General features: G+C 39.2%; 1 protein-coding gene across 2 annotated transcripts in view; it reads right to left on the reverse strand.

Annotated features, from left to right (window-relative positions):
• Window positions 1-22,237, reverse strand: part of Pla2g4a (phospholipase A2 group IVA) — a 134,516-nt gene that overhangs the window by 35,234 nt on the left and 77,045 nt on the right. For both annotated transcript variants that reach the window (XM_021162091.3, XM_085841764.1), the window contains 3 exons: window positions 14,476-14,612; window positions 7,103-7,325; window positions 5,966-6,080 (listed from right to left, as the gene is read on the reverse strand). In XM_021162091.3, coding sequence (XP_021017750.1) covers window positions 5,966-6,080; window positions 7,103-7,325; window positions 14,476-14,612 — 475 coding nt within the window. The remainder of the gene's footprint in view (window positions 1-5,965; window positions 6,081-7,102; window positions 7,326-14,475; window positions 14,613-22,237) is intronic.

Here is a 22,237-nt window from a genome sequence, read left to right on the forward strand (position 1 = left end):
TATTAAAAATTAAAAAAAAAGTTCTCTTCTAATCGGCACCAAGTGACTATCTTTTTCTATTTAAAAATTCAGACTTCTTTTGCATAGTCCATCTTAAATTTAAGACTGTAAAACTGAGTGAAGAAGTCTAACTCAGACATAAAATCCATTAAGGAGACTAAAGAAATCAAACTCTTTATAGTAAATCAAACCTCTAACAAAATGGGGAAGAATTTTCAGTACCTTTATTCAACTTTTTTTCTGTTAGTCATTTGTTCTAAAGTCCCAACCATAATGCCAAATTATGATTCTGATTTCTTAGCAATACACCAAGCCAGGAACAGGAAGGTACACTGCACAACAGAAGCAGTGGAGCCAGACAGTCTGGGATCCATCCCTAAGCTGGGGCTCGCTAACTGTGCTCATCTGACTAAATCAACTATCTCCACCGGTCTTAATGCCCTAATCTTAGCATGAATAAAGTCAGTAGATGGTTTGTAAGATTAAAGTCCCAGTGAACTAAGAAATGTAGGAAGCATCGGGAAAGCCATGACACATCTCAATAGCTCACTTAATAGCAGCCACTGCAATATTTGTGGTCTGCCCATGGCATCACTGTGTCTAATAGTGATCTTCACTTTAGTGAATCTAAAAAGAATGTCTGGGATCTGACTCTTGCTTTCCATACTTACTGTTCCTTTTGGCTTCCCTTCTTAGAACCACTGTTCACAGCATCAATCTTACTTTAACATCTTTTATGACTGCCTCCCTTGACATAATAATTCACATCTGAAAACTCAAGTGCTATATGGTCGATCATCAGACATGTTTCGATATAGCATCATCACCACAGAAATCATCAGCACACTACACAGAGTGCTCCGCCCTCTCCCTGGATCGCCATGGTGACTTCCTAAAATGTCTCAACCCTCTTCTTTCCCTCAGCATTCCCCATTCTGCTTCCCACCTACTAGTATCAAAATAAACATAGAAAAATAGAAATCACAGAACACTGATACCAACTGAAAGCCTTCTAAGGCTGCCTTCTTATGCTCTGAATTGAAAGGCACCCTACTCGCCATCTGCCCAGTTTGAGCAGTCTCCCACCAACTCTGCTATCACACACCCTCACCATGCAAGTTCTCTTGCTATTCCTTGGAAATCAAGGCCATTTCCACAGGGTCCACTACTCATTATTCCCTTCTGCAATTACATGGCTTCTTTCAACCCTGAGTTTGATGTCGTTATTAGGAATTCTCTATAAAGACGCAACATCATGTAACTCCATCTCCACTCCCAATCTTATCCCACCCCAGTTTTGCTCTGTTTATTTTTGTGAGGTGATATTGTCTCAAATATATCATTCAACAACCAAAATGCAAATGACGACAAAAATCACAAGCCATTCTGTGATTGTTTTGTGGTAATACTTGAACTCACTGTGGGGAAGGGCACTCTTCCTGTATTAGTTATCCCAGTCAAATGCTGATCTCTCCTATTCAACAAATACCAGCTGTTTGATTATTTGATTCAATGGGGATAGTGAACCATATCAACTATGGGAAAGATTTTTAACTTTCAAGCATTTGAATGCCCAAGAATAATTTTATCATTTAAGAAAAAAATAAATCCTACTTCACCTGTACTGTTTACTCAAGGGAGGAGAACACTAGCCTCTTTCAAAAAGCAAGTTGTAAAATCATAATTGCGATGAGCTAGAATGGTTCATTCAAATCCAAGCTGAATGGGACCCCTACAGATGCTCCATAGGACAGAGGCCTGTTTTCAACTGAGCAGTGTGGCATTGGTGAGACAGGACTAGCAGTGAGGCAGAGGGTACCTGGCAAACTCCTGTGTCAGTGTTTCCATGTCTAACACTGTCTTGGGACCTTGTGAAAATTTCCTCTTTCCCTTTGATTGATCCCTCCTTTATTGCTTCTGTTGGCTTATCCATTGTGATGACAGACATTTTTGCAAAACTCAAATCTCCCCTCCACCCCTTGCTGAAGGCTTCTTCCCCAGTCCTCCAGCTCTCTAGCTGTTGACTCATGCATTTCAATTTCGGCCTCACTCCTGTACCCCCATCTGCTCACTCCCACTTCCTGCTCAGGACTACACTCAGATGTTCTATCATCACCTCCCACTGGCTTTGTCTGAAAAAAATCACCTTCCCTCCTCTCCTACTTATTTGGTAAACTACATTATCACAGCCCAGGCAACTGTGCTACTGACTGACTGCTTCACTAATTGCTGAAAACTGTTTGAGTCTGTGAAAGTTGTCATCATAGTAGACTAGCCTTGAACATCTTCCTACTTGTTTCTTTCTTAAAGAGTATCTCCCTGCCCTCAGGAACTCATCACAGGGATTCAATTTGAATTTGGAAATAAGAACCATCTCTTCTTCAACCATCTTTCCTTTCCAGTTACCTTTGAAAACATTTTTAAAGGCTTATTATTTTTGTATATAAATATTCTGCCTACATGTATGTATATGTACCACATGTATGACTGGTACCCATGGATATCAGAAGAAGGCACAGGCTCCTCTGAAACTGGAAGTGAGGATGGTTGTTATCTATCATGAGAACCTAATCTAGGTCTTCTCCAAGAACATCAAGTGTTTTTAACTGAGCCATCTTTCTAAGCCCTCAACAAAAACCAAACAAAGAAACAAAAAAATCTTTTGCAAAAACACTAGCCTACTAATTTAATTGCCTAGCACCAAAACAATAACGCTTTCCCATTGTCATAAAACTAAGTAAAGACAGAGCTGGGGAGCAAATTGTTCCTAACTCAGCACTAAAGTCTTTCTCATGGACGTTTAGTCTACACCAGTGTGTGAAGAAGTCCTGGACTCCAAAATGCAGAGCTCAAGAATTTTAGTGACTCCCTAGAATAGACCTTTGGCTTTTTTCTAAATATTTCCATGCCATTCCTATTCAAAGATGCCTTTTGCCTCCACATCTAACTTGAATCATACTTCAATTGTCCCTGTGAGGTGTTTTTATGACTATACTAAAGATATACAATGTCATCCTATGTCATATCTACATACTCCAACAATTATATGTTACATGTACATTGTTAGTTTGTCCAGATTTTAACTTTGTGTCCTCAGTGAGATTTTTGAGAGAAAAGGCAATGAGTTCCAAAATTACGCTTTTAATCATAAAAGCTAGCATAAGACAAGGCATGGTGGCATATCTCTGTAATCCCAACAACTGAGAAATTTAAGGCAGGTAGCATGAGATGTGTAGCAAGATCTTGTCTCAAAATTGATTAGTTTATCATGATGCTGAGTCCATAACCATAAGTCATACTCAGTGTATGTAATTTATTCACCCCTTGTGAAAATATTAAATGTAGTTTTAAATCTTAGCAGTGGAACACAGTGGAGGAGTCAGACGATTTAATGGTTTAAACACTAATGTTCATTTGTTGAAAATCTTCCAAAGGAAAAATCGTCTAAAGATATTCCAAGAAGGAAGAAAAACATTCTCTGGTATTTATGAAGCACAGTTGTTGATAAAGCTTCTCTTAGCTGGTAGGGTTCTTCAGCATTCTAGAAAATAATTCACTGGTTATTTCAGCCGTTCTGTTCTGTATGAAAAAGCATTTTAAGCAGTAAACACAAGGCATGTTTACACTCTTTCTTTCTTTCTTTCTTCCTTCCTTTCTTTCTTTGCTAATTATTTGAGTCAAACCATTTCAACAGTCATGATATGCAACTCAGAACATCTTATCTGAGTACAAAACTTGACTAGCTAATGGAAGACACAACTTGACCCTCCTTATCTATCACAGAGGCTTAGCAATGAAGGTTAATGGCACATAGCATCTCAGAACGGCATTTCTAGATCAGATGCATCCAGACCCAAGATAAAGAGGAAACTGGGCCATTTGCCTCCATGAAACTACTTATTCTTACTATAGTTAATTTTTTCCTTGCCAATGACTGTCAACTAAAATCTCAGAGAAGATAGTTGGCACTGTGAAAAGGCCATTCCGTTATTGTAACAATATTAATAGAATATGTGTTTCTACAACTGTCAGTTTTGTGCAAAACCCAGGAGTTGTCATTATAATTTCTTACACATGGTAAAGGTAATGGATGGTAATATTTAAAACAGTGAGGGAAGTAAGCATGAGAGAGATTAAATGACCTGCCAGAGAGATTTCAGCATAGAAGCCAAGGCTGAAAAATTAAATCCTCATGCTCTTCTGGTCTTGCCTCAATGCTTACAGGGTAAAAGATGATCTCTCCAGCTGTCCCAATCTTTCACGTAGAATGTGAATGCTAAGGTATAAGCCAATCCCCAACATTTCAAGTCAACTCTAAAAGAATAGCTACAGAGGGGGCTGTGTATCATTATAGCACTTAATTCCCTTGTATAATAAAGCTTCATCCCTGACGAACTACTTCCTGGTCAAAGCTGTGATTCTTCATGCTGTTGGACATATGCATATTCACTCTGAATAGACGCCTCCCTCCCATCATTGACAGCACAGTCGCTAAACTCACTTTTATATACAAAATGCTATTTGTCTTTAAGATCCTGGAGACTGATTTTTCTTATTCAACTTTTATAGAACACTCAAATTTGTGAAAATGGGACAGAAATTTAATTAGGGCTTGATGTTGATTGACATATTTCCTATATTTTATCACAGGCATTTGTCAAAACATTATTAAGAGATGAAGGAATGTAGGCGACAAGAAGCTGATGGCTGTATACCAAAAGATAAGCGTAGTCTTTTTCGATCTCTTTGATACTTACTGTAAATTTCCCAAAGAAATGACAAGTTCTTATAGACAAGAAAAATGTGCTTTAGCAAGAGAGAGGGGTAACTCTGAGAGCCTGACAAGTCTGCCTCCAAACAAGGTCAATAATTAGACAATACGAGGCTATTAAAAGAACAAAGGCAGCCAGGGAGTGGTGGCACACGCCTTTAATCCCAGCACTTGGGAGGCAGAGGCAGGCGGATTTCTAGTTTGAGGCCAGCCTGGTCTACAAAGTGAGCTCCAGGACAGCCAGGGCTACACAGAGAAACCCTGTCTCGGGAAAACAAAACAAAACAGAACAAAACAGAACAAAACAAAACAAGAACAAAGGCTTTCCAAGGTCATCTCTCAATTCTGCTGTGGACTGGGATCATGCTGATGATACAAGTCACATCCTGTTCCTAAGATTTTACTTGTACTCCTGTAAAACAAAGTTAAAAATACTTACCTCCTTATGATCCACTAAATGTGGATTAAAACGCTCATTGTAAGTAGTGCTTTCTGGAAGTCATAAGCACAAAAAATATTTTGATCCACATCATTAATAAATAATTATATATTAGTGAACAAATCACTTTTTAAAATAAACTATTAAATATTCTTGTGTGAGCATATTTAGTCAAGAAAAAAGAGGCATAAATTACAAAAGGATTATGGATTCACATCTGCTAATCCATAGTTGTTTTTTCAAAGAGCATGATGTGAATAAAGTTACTGAGTTATTGTATCCCTAAAACCAGTCCACGACGACCGTCCCTGAATTGTACACAAACGCGGCTGGGAGTCCCCAGAGACATGAGGTACTTTCAGAGCACCCAAGAACTGAAGCTATAAAAGACACAAGCAGAACTTTACTTATTAGAGGTAAGGCATTTTGCTTTTCAATCACAAATATAAACATGCCTTAAGAACACCAGGCATCGTACTGTCTGCAGACAGCAAAAAGGGGACGAGTCTGAAACTAAGTTCTTTCAGCATGACTTTGCCTTTCAGTTCTCTGATGTAAATGAATGGGCATGAGATAAAGTTTGGCGGGATACCCGCTTTGAACCGGAAAAAAAGTCACCTTACTTAATATTTTCAAACTGTCTGAGGTTACAGAAAATGTATTATAATTAGCAATGAACTTGATTATGACTTTGTCTGTAAAGAAAAGCATTTGAAATCTCCATTTCAAGGAATGTTAGGATAAATGGAACATACCGGCAAACATCAGCTCTGACACATCAGGTTTGACGTGGAGACACGTGAAGAGAGGCAAAGGACACCGGGCGGCATTGACCTTTTCCTTCAAACTACTCAAGGTCATGCTCATTCTCTGTCCACAAACATAAGGAAAGAAGAGATGGCTTTAAATACATAGACATGGGCACAGATAAAAGCTATTCAAGATAATATTTCTAAGCAAATAATTTGCATTTTATAATGAAATGAAGTCCTATTATTTCTGGAAATCTGTGGTCTCAAGAAGACGACAGAAATAAAGTTCCAGGGAAAAGGATGTGTGTATTTTAAAACAACTAAATCTCAGAAGACTGTGTCAACATTTGAAGTGGAGGAAGACTTGGCAGCTAGAGTGCTGAGAACTAGTTCTCTCAGCTGGCGTCCCTGGCACAGGCTGTCCTGTCTCCCCTGCTTTATCTTCAGATGAAATGTTACCCTCTGGTGACACATCAAGTCCATTTGTTTCCCATGATCCGTTTCCTTATTTGTCTCTTATGAGGCAGAGAGTATTCTTCTACCATTTCAATTTATTATTTTAAAATATGAATATAAAAAATAAAATATGTATATGAATATGCATCTCTGTGTGCATATATGATTGTGAGTGCAGATATTCACCAAGGCCAGAGGTATTGGCACCTCCTGAATCTGGAGTTACAGGTAGTTATGAGCTGCCAGACATAGGTGCTGGTTATTGAACTCATGTCCCCACAAGAGCAGTGCATGGGCTTATCTGCTGAGGAGAGAAAACCTCCTCTTTCCTGCCTTTAATATCACTTGTATTCACAATCTCACCTAAATAGTACCTCTATTCACCATCTTACCACTCAAGGGGGGAGTGGCAGTGACAATTTGACATTTCCAAAGGACAATGTAAAAGTTCTTCCCCATGTCATACTGACAATAGTTTAAATTCATTGATGAGCATTGGTTTGCAGTGAAGAATTGTAACATCTGGCAGAGAGGATGGATAGGCTTAGCACATACACTAGTGAAGAAATAAGTTGAGCAAAGTAGATTGTACAAAATGTCTTATACCCACTTCAAGGTCAGACAACAAACATAATTTACATTTCCTATTACAGTTAAAGGGATTATTATTTGACTATGACGTACATTTTGAATTAGTGTTTCTCCTATTAACATCCCAAAGATGTCAGTAAAGGTGACAGGCTGGCCAGAACTTTTCTTCTTCCATAAAGACTCAACGTATCTTTTAACTTTCTGTGGTGTAAGAAGTAAGAGAGGGTTGTGGCTGACATTTTTCATTAGCTCTTCATTAATCTCCTCTGGACCTTTCTCTGGAAAATCGGGGTGAGAGTACAACGTTGACATGTACCTGTAAATAAACCAAAACTTCATTAGTAAAGATAGCAGGCATTCCTTAGAAGGTCTACAAAGAAAGGAGGCACTCCTCACCACAAGATAAAGAACAGTAGATATATTTGGCTAACATCTCCTTCTGGTTGAAAGTAGTAATTATCTAAGAAACAAAGATGTAAGTGGGTTTGATCTGCTCTACGATGGAAGCAATTTAGGGGAAAATGTATTTGGAAGAGCAATGGAGACTCTTCATAGTTGAAAGAAAAGGATGGCCAGACCTACTACCCAAAAGTCTGCGAAGAATGATTGTCCTTATCATACTTACTGGACATGGATGACAACATTTTTGAGTCATGTGTTAACTGACCTTTTCTGGATGTAAAAGCAGTCAGGGACTGGATAATCTCACTTTCCATGATGATCTACATGGAGAAACTGTGCTGTCTGCTTGGCACTTGTGAGGCAGATTTTTCTTTTTTTCTATGCTCTTTCCTTATTTTTTCTCCTTTCTCTCTTTTTAAAATTGTTGGCATTGGCCAACTATTTGAAATCCAAAATGGTGCTTCAGGTAGAATTCTGCGTTCTTAATGGTATGAACCTAAGTCAAACAGCCTAGAGAAGATTAAGGCAGTCCTGCCAGATGACTCCTGTTGGCCATCAGATATTTGGCTACTTCAAGTGATACCAAAAAAAATTCACCATAAGCCTTTAATTTACTAAGCAGATATGGATCATTTTGTTACTAGCCTCTCTGCTGCTATCCCAAAACTCTAGTACTGTAGTTATCAAATGGAGAGATTCTTTCCTTATCTGTCTCCATTAATAAATTCTGACCTTCTTCTGGGAAAATTATTATTACCATTTTCCGTCTCAGTGGGTAATCTGACATATGCAACAGCTTACTGCTCCAACAGAACAAAGTGCAATGGAAGACATGCTACCATTCCACACAAGCAAATCCATAAAATAGTATAGGTTTTCATCTCTGCCCACCATCGTGGCTTATCTTCTCTTCAGGAAGGTAAGCCAAACTTACTGAGACATGCTGGGCTTTAGGCACTATTTGGGTTAAATACTCCTAGTAATCTTAAAGAGGCCTTAAAGAGTCACGTGACCTGCAAATATTCTGGCATAAAAATGAGGAAAGAAAGAATTAATTAGTCAGTAAGATTTCCATATAATCAATCAATAAAAGAGAATTAGAATTTAAAGCATGTCTGATCTTCTGGTAAGTTTTATTATTTTTCTTCATTAATTGGCTATCATTTATGTGTTGTTTTGTTTTTCAGGGTTTTTCTATTATTTAGCTTTAGCTGTCTTGGAACTTAAGAGGTAGACTAGACTAGCCTCAAACTCGCTCCCGCCTCTGTTTCCTAAAGGCTGGGATTAAGGCATTCATCAACATGTATGGTTTGTTTGCTTTTATGAAACATGGTCTCACTATGCAGCCTAGACAAACCTTGAACTTGCAAAGCTACTCCCAATGCCTCCAAAGTGTAGGCTTGAGATTTTAATGACTTTACAGGATCTTAGTCTTCACTGAACAAAATTATTCTCACTAAACAGTCTATTAGAATGTCCATGTGGATGCAGAGTTTCTTATAAACAAGATGAAAATAATAGATTTAAAAAATAAATTAATGATTAAAGAATGAAAGATCACAGACAAAACAGATGCTCAACAACAAAAAAGAAAAACTACTCAAATGTTTTGATCATACCAACTGAATTTATAACTCCTCCAACACCTGGTACAGATACGTCATCAAAAACCCTGAACTCTGGTTAGTACAATCATCAAATAACTATAAAAGTACAACATAGAGCACTTAAAAATACAGTCTTCATGTACTTGGATAATTATCCAAAAGTCTACATCATGACTCATAGACATCAACAAGAACCCAAATTTCTGAACCCTGTTAAGCTGAATAAATGCATATGTAGCTATAGTTTTTTTAAATTTAAGGACATCATAATATTTGAAAGTAAATCACCCTTTCGAGACTCTTAACATGCTCACCTCTGAAAATATTCAGAATATAGTTCACACCCTATCAGAGTTTTAAAAAGAAATTCTTTGTTCTATTAGCAAGAATAGTTGAGGATTTAGCTCAGTAGTAGAACACTTGGCTAGTATGTATGAGTCTCAGTTAAATTCCCAACACCAAACCAAACCAAACAAAAAACCAACACAAATTACTAATTTACTTCAACATATATGCCTGTAACTTTTCAAAATGTGTACTATTTATCTTCACACACATTTCATGTTTCTGAAGTCTAGAAAACTTTGCTCTAAACTGTCACATGCCCACAAAAGGTATTATAGCACCTATTTTCTTACTTCAAACTACATTTCTCTTTCTTTCATTTCTATATTTAATGTACCAAATTTAGTCTGTTTTATGACAAAGAACATTAAGTCTTTCCCAGAATGAGACAGGATAAATGTGAATAAGGCACGCAATGCTTCATATCGGGGAGCAGTTGAGTCAAAGTATGATTTTTTTTTTAAACCCAAGTGAGAAGGGTTTGATGTGGTCATTCTGTCTCTGGAAATTGACATTCCTTACTGTATACCAACAGATATAAATTATCTAAATTCTATGTACACTGCAGTACAACTTCTTCATCTATATTTAGTTAAATTGTGAATAAATCAATATGAACTGTAACAAGTACTCTTCCCAAAGGCTTGCCTCAAGCAAGATCAAAAGACTCTCTCCTCCTTTGTGTTTCTCTCAATACTAATCTATCCCTCCTGCAAGTTAAGAAAAGTCTTTCCTCAACAGCTAAAGGTTGATGATAATCTTCAATTGTCCATGTCAGAGAAAGGCCTTTGCGAGGGAATATAATGCATACATTGTATTGTGATGTGAGCTCACTGTTCTCTGGATCCCATGGAGAAGGGCTCCCTTCTTCCCTTGCCTCTATCTTACAAATGATGAAGTAGAGTCATTCAATTTCATTCTATCTCTACTTTCCGTTTTTCTCAGGAAGCACTTGGATTGGGAATTTAAGTTCTGGTGTAAAAAAACAAAACACAAAAACCTTGGCTCCAAGTTAGTGGTCTTTACTGTTTCGCCCTATGAGTACATATTCTTTAGAATTCATCAGAGTGAGCCGGGATCCTTTCCTTGATATCATTGTCTACTTGGATTTGAATTTTGGCTTGAGTGGTAGCTAAAAATAAAATAATAGGCAACTAGTTTTTCTGTGCATCTCTTTAAGATTAAATGCCTCTTTGTCTCCTTGGATGGACTCAGAACTAAATACATGTAGTTTAATGCATATAAGGACAGATGAAGTTCATATATGTCATTCCATGTTATGACTCTACAGTTAAGCCTTAATTTTGATCCCAATTTTACTAATCAAGTTTCTGAGGAATGTCTTTGGCAGAACATGTGTAAATCAATGAATTAAACGGTCATATATTTATTCACATGAAAATCTGTAAGTGTTTACTTATAATTTTCAACTTTTTTATAGAAGAGACATCATTATTTCTATGTAAATGAATTTAAGTGTAAACTTTTCAGTGCTATGCCATTTCAGAAGGAAAAGGCTCAGTGTAGACCCCATCTTCCAATACTACAGGCCACAGTGCACACTGCAATGCATTAGTGTCCCAGTCCTTGGATTTTCTGAATTAGAATTCTTGGGTGCATACATACAGACTTTCTATAGCAAAAACATGCCAAAGTAACTCTCTTTCTCAATCAAGATTCTGTAAACTTGAGAAGACTGTCCACAGTATCTTAGGAGTCCTCCACACTAGTGAACATTTTTAATTCTCAAATTTTATGTTAGTCAATTTAATTGACAAGACACTATTATCATTGTCTACAGACACAGAGACACTTTGATTTCTCTTTAGACAGTAATCCAGTACAAATATGGTAATTAAGATTATATAGCCTCTGCCAGTGCTACAAGACAACAGCTTCTCTGTGGGAGAGAGCTTTGTTAAGAGCCTAGGCAAGAGAACACAGAATTAGTACCATGACACTCCGTACTTACTCATGCCAAGTCTCCTGAGTTTATATTTAATGAGTCATAGGAACCATCCAAAAATAATTTCAGAAATAATTACTGTAAAGGTAGCTACAGTCATAAGTGAACCTTTGTCTAACCTGAAACTGAATATTGTGACCACAGAAAACTGTCTGGGAGGTCCAGGGCTACTCCACATATATTTGTACTAACTCATTTCTGCCAAATTATGAACATGAAGCATTACAGAACAATGAAGTGTAGTTTGTTTTTCCAAGTCTTTCTAAATTCTTCATTTTACTTTCTTACCTGTCTTACTCAAAGAAGACTCATTAGCATGACCTACCTGCCACCCTTCTTGTACCCCGGGAAATGCTGCTTCTTCAGAGTTGACTTCTCCCTGTATGTGGCCTCTACCTTGTGATCTGTCTCTCTCTAAATCTTTTTTTGCTCATGATCTATGACCTTTTCCTTTGTTGTCTTTCAACTACCTCTCTGTGCTGTTCCCTGCACTTCAGACATTTACCTCAATATCCAAGTCTCTTAAATTTGCAAAACATAACAAGGAAGCCCTGTAGTCTCCTCAAACAATGTCTGTCCTCTTTTTTTTTCCTTTCTATCCCACTTTTTCAAGCATTCACATTGCCACGTTTGATTTCTGCATTCTTTCATATAACTCCATGACCGAAAGGACATCACTTAACTGAATTAAGTGATTCCTAATTAAAACCACATACATTTTCCAAACTCAGGATAGCCTGTTTCTCAGAGCTATCCCCATGCCTGTGCTCTGGGACTCATCTTTCCCTCCAGTCTCTTCTCTCACCTCTCTTGCAATTTCTATTAGTTTTCTTTCTCTTTTCTTTGTGTGTTACATTGTACCCTTCTCAGGATTCTACAAACTAAACTGTTTGTTACAACAGCGCCAAGTTGTCAATTTGTAAAGGTTTGTAGAACTGTTGAAGCTTGTTGTGCACATATAATATGGCAAAATTGAAGTCATGGAGAAAGCCTAGCGTCAGGAAGAAATCCATGTAAGTAAATAATGAAGTCACAGAAGAGAGAGAGAGCGATTAGATGGGATGCCATAGAACCTAAAAGAAGGACAGTATGTCTGACACATCACAGCCCTTACCTCCTTACTCCACCAAAGAAATAAAGGAAAATATATACAATATATACACATGGAGTAGCCTGTGAGTGAGCATGTATCACAAATATTTAAAGACTGAAGGTCATTCCTGAAAATGGAATGAAGATGGTAAAGCAGATATTCAAATGAAAAGGGGTAGAGCTGACATCATGTCTGTATGAAAGTGTGTACAAATTTAAAACTCTCTTACACTTCATATGGCATGTTATCACACTCCTTACACGATTATATAAGAAGATACTGCCAAATCAATGACAAACGCAATGACTACAGGTCTAACCCACATCTCAAGAACATGAGTCTACCCCAAGTCAGTGTTCAAGGCTTAGACATCACTTATTGGGTGAGTTTAAGAAATTGGACTTCTTGCAGTAGCCAGGAAAGGGCCCAAGGATCTAATTAATATTGAGTGAAGAAAACTGTGCAGAGGCAAATCACAAACTTATTAAGTAAGAGATTGAACAAAAGGGTCTAAGTGTTTACATTACATTACTCATTGAACAGGCAGGTGCGTGCTCTTTCCTTCAAGGGAAAGAATAATGACAGGCTACACCCTTCCGTCAGAAGACATAAATCATGTGGAGGGTACAATGAAGGTGGCAAATGTGGCCCTGGGTTATTGGTTATTTAATCACAGAATCTGGTTCAAAGGATTTAGGGAAAGAGTTCAACAACTCTGTATTATCTACATAGGAAACTCTATATAATATGTAAGAAGTAGCTAGTTGGTTCAATTGCTTAGAACATGGCACTCATATCATATCATATCATATCATATATCATATATCCAACTCTCTAATACAACATTATAATTTAGTACCAAAAATTAGAATATGGAACTTAAAGCTGGTCCATCTAGAGATAAACAAGTCACTTAGCCTGTGACTCCATTTTTATTTAGCTAAAAAGAAAAAAAGAAAAATGAAAAAAACATTCTACTTCATGGGATGAAATGACGCAGATACTTTAAAAATGCTAAATATATAAACAATAGTATATCACATGAATTTTGCCATACCTAGATACTAAACTGCCCTTCTAGGCCAGAGACAGATATATTGTAATAAGGTGATGCATCTTATTACAATTGGTTTGAGATTTCGGAATAAGATCGTCTATTTGATTTTCTTTTTGAGGGGGTTGGCTTTTCTGGGAGGGTAGTGAGATGGGGATTGAGATGGGGTTTCTCTATGTAGCTCCTGCTGTCTTGAAAACTCATTCTTTAGACCAAGCTAGCCTCAGCCTCAGAGATTCATCTGCCTTTGCCTCCTGAGCTTTTGGATTCACATTGTGTGGCACTACAAGATCAGTTGTCTGTTTGATTTTTTTCGTGGGCTTGTGTGGGCTGGGCACACCAAAAACTATGTAGTGTTTCTCTGAAAACATTATATAATTATTATTCACAAAATAAAAATTCCACAGGACATAAATAATAGCTATATGAATGTCACCACTATCCACCTAGTTCAGGGGAGTTTAAATCGAATTAAATATCTAGCTTAATATTTAGTTAGATGAGAAACAATGAAGCCTACTGTGTCTGTGCTGCCCAGAGCCATTTTTCTTCTGCTGTCTTTAGCATCTTGCAATTTTTTTCCTATTTGCCCTAAAGAGGAAGATGAATACCTAGTGAATCATATAGACTTAGACATGTTTCTGGAGGACTTCAAATCAGCAAATTATAGGCAGATTAAATTAATTATGGGTGGAGTATGCTATTCCACTACTGTCATATTTATCTAAAATTATCTTCAACTAGGTTATCCTTTTTGCTTTATGCCCTAACTACAATGTTCGTCAAAACTGGCTTTAAAGAGTAAACCAATAGTCAAAGTCTTAACTAGATAGAAACGTTTATTGTAAGACATTCTTAAACTGACTATAGCACAACACTGAAACATTTTAGTAATAAGAAGACTCAATTTGTTAAATCCTCTTTTCCTAATGTTTGAGTTAGATAAGTTATGAACCTTTAGAAAAATTAAATTTAAATTAATTAAAAATGTATACTAACCATGTGGATCCAGAAAGACCAGCAATGTACGTAGCACAATCCAAAATCCCCGACTCATACAGTGCCTTCATCACACCAGAGAATCCCACCATGGCCCGGAAACCCCCACCTGAACCCAAAATGGCCACCACAGGCACCTAAAATGAAACAACACAGAGATTATACACACAGCAAAAACTATAGATTAATTTCTTTTCAGTTTCAATTTTAAGGTTAAGCATGTTTCATTTTAATATAAAGAAATATGTTATTCATGCATCAGCAGTATTGAATTTTCTTTTCTATGTTTATTCATCTTATTTTGTAAATTTAATTTTTTTCAAGAAGTGTTTCTTAGCATGGATCTCAAGTTGGGCCAGTCATTAGTTGACCCAAAATCAGTAGCAAGGCTGTCTCTGACTACATTGTCTGCCTTTAGACTTCCTTCTTCTAATTGGGTTGCCTCCTCTAGCCCCAACAGAAGAAAATTCCCCTAGTGTTCTTATTGCAACTTGATATGCCAAGACTTGTTGATATCCATAGAAGGCCTCCCTTCTTTTAGGAAAAACAAGAGGAGGAAAAGCTAAAGAGAGGGATAGACTGGGAGAGAGAAGGGAGGGAAAGCTTCCATCAGGATGTAAAGTAAATAAGGAACTTGACATTTAAAAGAGAGAGAGAGAGAAAAAAAACAACCCAAAATGTATTTCATCTTAAAAATCAAGAATCATAGTCAATTGGAAAACATCTTATTTTAATAAGAGTTACAATAATACCCATAGCCAATCTCTATGCTTGCCTAGCCTTGTGTAGCCTGTAGCTTGCTTTCCTTGCTTTCAGGTCATTGATTCATTTGGTCTCTCAAACATCCCATAAAGGCCTAAAAAGAATATTGTTACTTGTCAGCCTCTCACCTGGTAACCTACAGTTGAGCAAGCAGCTAGCTTTCAAGGCATGTTTATAGTGAGAATCTTTAACACAGAGTAACTGATCTGGTGCTAGCAGTAAGAGTTGGGCATGTGATGAGAGGCCGTTTTTGTTTTCACTTGAAACGGGTTAAGCACCCACAATATAGCCTCCATAACAGCCAAGACTCAAGCTAAGGTACAACTAATGCCTTCCTCTTTGTCATTGTCATAGAAAAATATGGTGTTTATAGAGAGAAACTCCCAGATGCATAGGCAAACTGTATTTCATACTCATGTATAACATCAAATTGTATCAGCATAACGTTGCTGAGTTCTAAAACCTATGCCAAGTAAAGATTCATCTGCTCAATGTACCTTTCCAGATTCCCCCAAAAGGGCATCCTACACTGTCTTCCCTGCTACAATCTCATGTATCTAATTGGTACATGAAGAGTAAATTTGGATGCTAAAATAGTCTTCTAAACAATCATTTCTGAAATAACATCCAGAGAAATAATTTGTGCATCTGTTAGTCCTGGTTGCTATTTGGAGAAAATCAGATAAGAAATGTTAAGTTTTAGGTTATATTTGGACCTAACATCATTAATATTTGTGTATAAATGTGTCCAAAAATATTTCACATTCTTTCGGGTATGATTACAGGAAATGAACTTGCCTTTACCGAAAGGCCCATATTTTGATTTAATCTCTCTCGATGTATGGGTTTGCAAATACTATTTTCTTCCTTAGAGAAGAAAGCTCTGAGGTGCTTAAGGGCTTTGACATTTCCATAGACTCCAAGATCTAACCATCACAAAAGACATTTTTTCCATCACCCTGTGCTAGTGCTCAGTAAGGAAAGAGAACCAATACAATGTGTGTCTACAGAGAAAGATGTTCATTATAAGAAATCGGTTCACACAACTGTAGAGAATAGAAAGTCCAAACCTGCAATATGTACTAGCAAGGTCCAGGCCCAGAAAAGCTGATGGTACAAAGTCCAAAGGAAGTACTGTGCAAGTCCGTCCTGACTAGGCAGCCTACAGTTTTTTTTTTTTTTTATTCTGTCCTCTAGCTTATTGAATACGAGCCAACCATTGACAGAGAGTAATCTGTGCTAAGGTAGTCAACCAGACTTACCACAAATCTACACCTGCCCCCACAGTCCCCAGATCATTATTTCTCATACATGCATTCATTTCTGTATCCTTGATTCTCAAGGGCCTTCAGGCCCCTGTTGACTGCAGTATGGGTTTCTTGTCCATCACTTTTCAGGACAACTTTCCAGCTCTTACTGCATTCCAAGGTCATTCAAGTCCTGCAAATACCTTGGATAAGAAACATTCAGTCTAATGCTTGTGCTCGAGAACTGGCACCAAGTAAGATTTCATCTGCTCAGTTCACCTTTCCAGACTCAACAAAGGACATCTTACACTGTCTGCCCTGTGACAATCTTTAAGAATTTATAGAGTGAGAATCAATAGTGCAAAGTCTCACTTGAGAATAAAGGGGAACTGAGAGGGAGAATGGTCCACATGAAACATACAAACAGGATAACATTATTTCAACAGCTCAAGGGTCTTTCCACAATCCATTTCAGAAGCTGTTTTTTTCTTTTTTCTATCTTTCTTCTGTCTGTTCTTTTCTCTAGTCTTTGTTTAACACTCAGATATGGAATATGATAAGGGTCACTTCATGCTTCTTGGTTGTCTAAGGTGATTTGTTTAACATGAAATACAGTCCTTAAATCTTGAGTGAATGTGAGCATACACTGTGTTGGTTGTGCTTCAGCCATAAAATGGAGATGATGTCTCTCATAGGGTCAAGGAAATGAACACAAATGGCTGAGACAGTAGTTATGCAATGAAACAGTTCTTCATAGACACTGTTGGGGGTTGTTGTTAACTGCATAGTATCCTATGACATAACTGTTAAGGAAAAGCATGTTTGTTGTAACTCTCTGATGAAGGGTGGATCTTCTCTCATTTCTCCACCCTTCCAAATCCACATTGTAGACCCCAATCAACGTTCAGGAACAAAGAGACTACACAGTAACATTTGTCTTCACACAAAAGACCTGAGTTTTCATCTGATTAATTTTCATCACACAAATTAATCTGAAATTTTCATCTAATCAAAATCAGTCTTAAAATAATGGACTCTGAACAATCCTAACACAGCAAACCTCCCTCAACAAAACCCTTAGAGGTCTTACTCATAGGCACTCACTTTAGCCCTTCACCAGGGGAACAGTTACTCAAATTAGAGACATTATTCCAATAGCAAGCTTGCTTATCAGATTTAAATTTGACAGCTACAATAATGAAAGAGAATGTGATGGTTTAAAAACTTTACTTCAAGTGGACACATCGGGCATGCAAAATAGCAGCTTGTTGTTGTTGTGGTTGTGGTTGTCTTAAAGCTGAGTATTTATAGACTATTAGAAATCTTAACAATTTGACTAGCTCACTTTCCAGGCAGGCAACTGAGAATAGTACATTTAACAATTATTGTTACAGGGTACTATGCAATCAACAACCCCCAAAAGTGTTTATGATGAACCATTTTATTGCATAACTACTGTTGAAGAAGTATTAAAAAAGTATAGCAAAGTAAAAACAAAATTCGAGGCTTTTGGGCCCAGGCTTGGGAGTGTAGCCTTTGTGGCTTAGTGCTCCAGGTACTGGTCATAAAACAGATAGCGACATTCCTCCACCTACCCTCTTCCTGGGTTCAATTCAAAGAATGGCACCCTGACCATTACTGGAACCTGCAATGCAAATGTGCTATCTTTAGGGGCTCTTAGATTGTTAGGGGCTCTTAGAAACTGTCTTGAGAGATAACCTGACACTTGTGACTTTATACTTCCTTGTGACTCTTAACTGGTATTTTTGGTATTTTCCAACAACACCCTCCCCACCTCCATGAATTGTGGTTTCTTCCTTTAAATACCCCCTTACTCAACTACTCGGGGCGCCATGGTCCTCTACCCCTGCGTGGTGTATGACCATGGGCCCGAGAACGCTCTCGAATAAAAATCCTCTTGCAGTTGCAGCAAGATCGTTTCTTGTGGGTGATTTTGGGGTGTCGCCTCTCCTGAGTCAGAACGTGAGGGAGTCCTCACATTGTGGGTCTTTCATTTGGTGCGTTGGCTGGAAAACGCGACCACCCCTCAACACCCAAGAACCGACTTGGAGGTATGGGGATCCCCTCTTGTGTGTGTGCCGGCCGGTGTCTCTGTTTTGAGTGTCTGTTTTCTGAAACAAACATTGGAACGTGTGCTTGTTGTGTTGGGTTGTTTGTGTCTTGTCCTATGTTTCTTTGCGAGACCACCCAGGGGTCCTAGACCCCACTTGGAGGTAAGATTCTCTGTGTAGTCTCTGTGTTGATTCTGTGTTCTGTTCGGTGCGATCGCAGTTTCGGTTTTGCGGACGCTCAGTAGTGAGACTGTGCTCCAGGAAGGAGAGTGGGGTGGGTAAGGGTAGACGTATCCAGGTGCCCACCATCCGTTCACCCTGGGAGACGTCCTGGGAGGACAGGGGGAGGACCAGGGACGCCTGGTGGACCCCTGCGGTAGTCAAGAGATAGTTTTTCTCCTTGACAATATGTGTCAGCGTCCTAACTCTAGGCCGGCTGACTCTTTTTGGTGTCTCTGGTTGACACGAAGTTTTGGTTCCTTTTTTCTTTTATGTTTGTGTCTGCTTGTGTGGTGTGTATTGTCGAGCTCGAGATGGGACAGACAGTGACAACTCCTTTGACTTTGACTCTTTATCACTGGACTGAAGTAAGGACTAGGGCCCGCAGCGGGAACACGGAGTCAGAGAGGTTGTAGTCCATAGGGGGGATATGGGCCCGATTCCACCATTGCCTTACCCCTCCGCATCTATGTTGGTGGCCCCCCACCAGGACCCAATGAACTTGTCCCCTTGCAATATTGGCCTTTTTCATCGGCTGATCTATATAACTGGAGAACTAACCACCCCCTTTCTCAGGCTCCCCAATGCCTCACAGGGTTTGTAGAGTTCCTTATGTTCTCTCATCAGCCTACTTGAGATGATTGTCAACAGCTGTTGTAGATGCTCTTAACAACCGAAGAGCGAGAGAAAATTCTGTTAGAGGCTAGAAAAATAGCCCGGGAGCCAACGGGCGGTCTACACAGCTACAAAATGAGATGGACATCGGATTCCCTTTGACTCGCCCCAGTTGCGACTGCAACATGGCTGAAGGTAAGGAGAGCTTGAAAATCTAATGCCAGGCTCTGGTCTCCAAGGTGCCTCGAGACAGGCCCACTAATTTGGCTAAGGTAAGAGGTAATGCAGGGGCCGATCGAACCTCCCTCAATGTTCCTTGAAAGGCTTATGGAAGCCTTCAGGCGGTTCACTCCCTTTGATCTTACCTAGGAAGAAAATTCAGAGACTAGAAGGTGTATTACAAGAGAGAGACAGTTATGTGATCTAGTGAAAGAGGCAGAGAAAGTGTGTGTGAGAGAGAGAGAGGCGGGAGGCAGAAGAAAGAGAAAACAGGAGGGATCTTAGACAAGAGAGAATTTTGACTAGAATCTTGGCTGCAGTGATAGGAGAGAAAGAAAAAGACAGGATCTAGACAGGAAACCTGGGCAACTGAAGACCGAGCCTCAGCTAAAAAGGCTCAGCTGTGTCAGACTGAAGTTACTTATTTGAGATACCCTTCGAGACGGGAAGTAGTGGCTAACTATGCCAAGGCAAGTAAGAAAATTCTTGGGTACTTGCTGGCTTCTACAGACTCTAGACACCTGGGTTGGCGACCTTAGCTTCCCATTGTACCTCCTAACCAAGGAAGGGGAAGTGTTTGTGTGGATCCCAGATCACCTGAAAGCCTTTAGAGAAATAAAACAGGCCCTACTGATGGCCAGCCTTTGTCTGACCTAACCAAGCCTTTCACTCTTTATGTGGAAGAGAGATCAGGGGTCACCAGAGGAGTCCTTTCTCAGACTTTGGGACTTTGAAAAAGGCCAGTGGCTTACCTATCCAAGTTACACCCTGTTGCCAGCGGGTGATTTTCTTGCCTGAAAGCTATTGCTGCCATAATCTGCTTGTCAAGGATGTTGATAAGCTCACTCTGGGACAGCAACTAGCTGTAATGGCATCCCACGCTCTTGAAAACATTATCCAAAAGCCCCCTGACTGATGGATGACTACCAACGCTCCTGTGACACATCAGAACTTTTTGTTGACTGTACGAGTGACCTTCGCTTCATTCCACCTGCTGTCCCACTGCGTGAGACTGCACCTACTCATCACTGTGCTGAGAAACTGGTACTTGAAATGATCTGAAGGATCAGATCAGCCTTGGCCTGAGGGTTCGAGCTGGTACACTGATGACAGTAGCCTTGAGGTTAAAGGTAAGCAGAAGGCGGGGACAGCAGTACGGTGGTGGACAGAAAGCAAGTGATCTAGGCCAGCAGCCTCCTTGAAGGGACGTCGGCCCAGAAAGCTGAACTTGTGACTTTGAGACAAGCTCTATGAATGGCAAAAGAAAAGTCTACACTGACAGCAGGTATGCTTTTGCCACTGTACGGAGCAATATACAGACAGAGAGGGCTGTTGACATCTGCAGAGAAAGACCTAAGATGCTGTGGCTAAAGAAAATCAGATAGCAGATCTAACTGCCAAACAGGTGACTCAAGGAGCAATGATCCTGGCAGTCAAGGAGCCTAAAGATTATTATGACATCAGAGAGACCAGCTTTAGATACACCCCTGAGCACTATCAAGTTATGGACAGTATTTGACTTGGCCTGGGGGCCAAGAAATTCAAAGGTGTGGTTAGGTCCTTTCACTACTATGTTATAGGACTCTTTGACTTGGCAGAAGAAATAGCCAAAAGCTGCAAGGCCTGTGCTATGATGAGGTAGAATTTCTAAAAGAAATCTTCCCAAGGTAATGGACCTGCCTTTGTTGCCCAGGTAAATCAGGGACTGGCCAAGATATTAGAGATCGGTTAGAAGTTACATTGTGCATGCAGGCCCAAAGCTCAGGACAGGTAGAGAGAATAAATAAAACCATTAAGAGACCCTTACCAAATTGACAGCGGAGACTGGCGCTAATGATTGGATAGCTCTCCTCTCCTACCCTTTGCTCTTCAGGGATAGAAACACCCCTGGACAGTTTAGACTGACCCCTGTATAAATTACTCTATAGGGGGCCCCCTCCACTGGTAAAAATAGCCTCTGTACATAGTGCTGACATGCTGCTTTCCCAGCCTTTGTTCTCTAGGCTCAAGGTGCTCCAGTGAGTGAGACAGCGAGTGAAAAAGCAGCTCCAGAAGGCCTGCTCCAGAAGACCTGCTAGACGTCTCCACGCAGAAAACCTTGAGACTCGGGTGGAAAGGCCCTTATCTTGTACTCTTGACCACCCTACTTTCTACCTTTATGGGACCCCTTTTGATTTTGCTTCTGCTTTTCATTATAGGACCTTGTGTGTTAAATAGGCAAGTCACCTTTATTAAAACAAGAATTAATGCAGTGTGGCTTTTAGTTTTGAGACAACAGTACCATGCCCTAAAGGATCAACTATGTCAGGGAAAAGATAGTGTCTAGTTCTAAGATTAGAACTACTAACAAGAAGAAGTGGGGAATGAAGAAGTATTAAAAAAGTATAGCAAAGTAAAAACAAAATTCAAGGCTTTTGGGCCCAGGCTTGGGAGTGTAGCCTTTGTGGCTTAGTGCTCCAGGTACTCCAGGTACTGGTCATAAAACAGATAGCGACATTCCTCCACCTACCCTCTTCCTGGGTTCAATTCAAAGAATGGCACCCTGACCATTACTGGAACCTGCAATGCAAATGTGCTATCTTTAAGGGGCTCTTAGATTGTTAGGGGCTCTTAGAAACTGTCTTGAGA

Source organism: Mus caroli, unplaced genomic scaffold (assembly GCF_978045245.1).
Source record: "Mus caroli unplaced genomic scaffold, Mus_caroli_1 scaffold_1, whole genome shotgun sequence".
Lineage (NCBI taxonomy): Eukaryota > Metazoa > Chordata > Mammalia > Rodentia > Muridae > Mus > Mus caroli.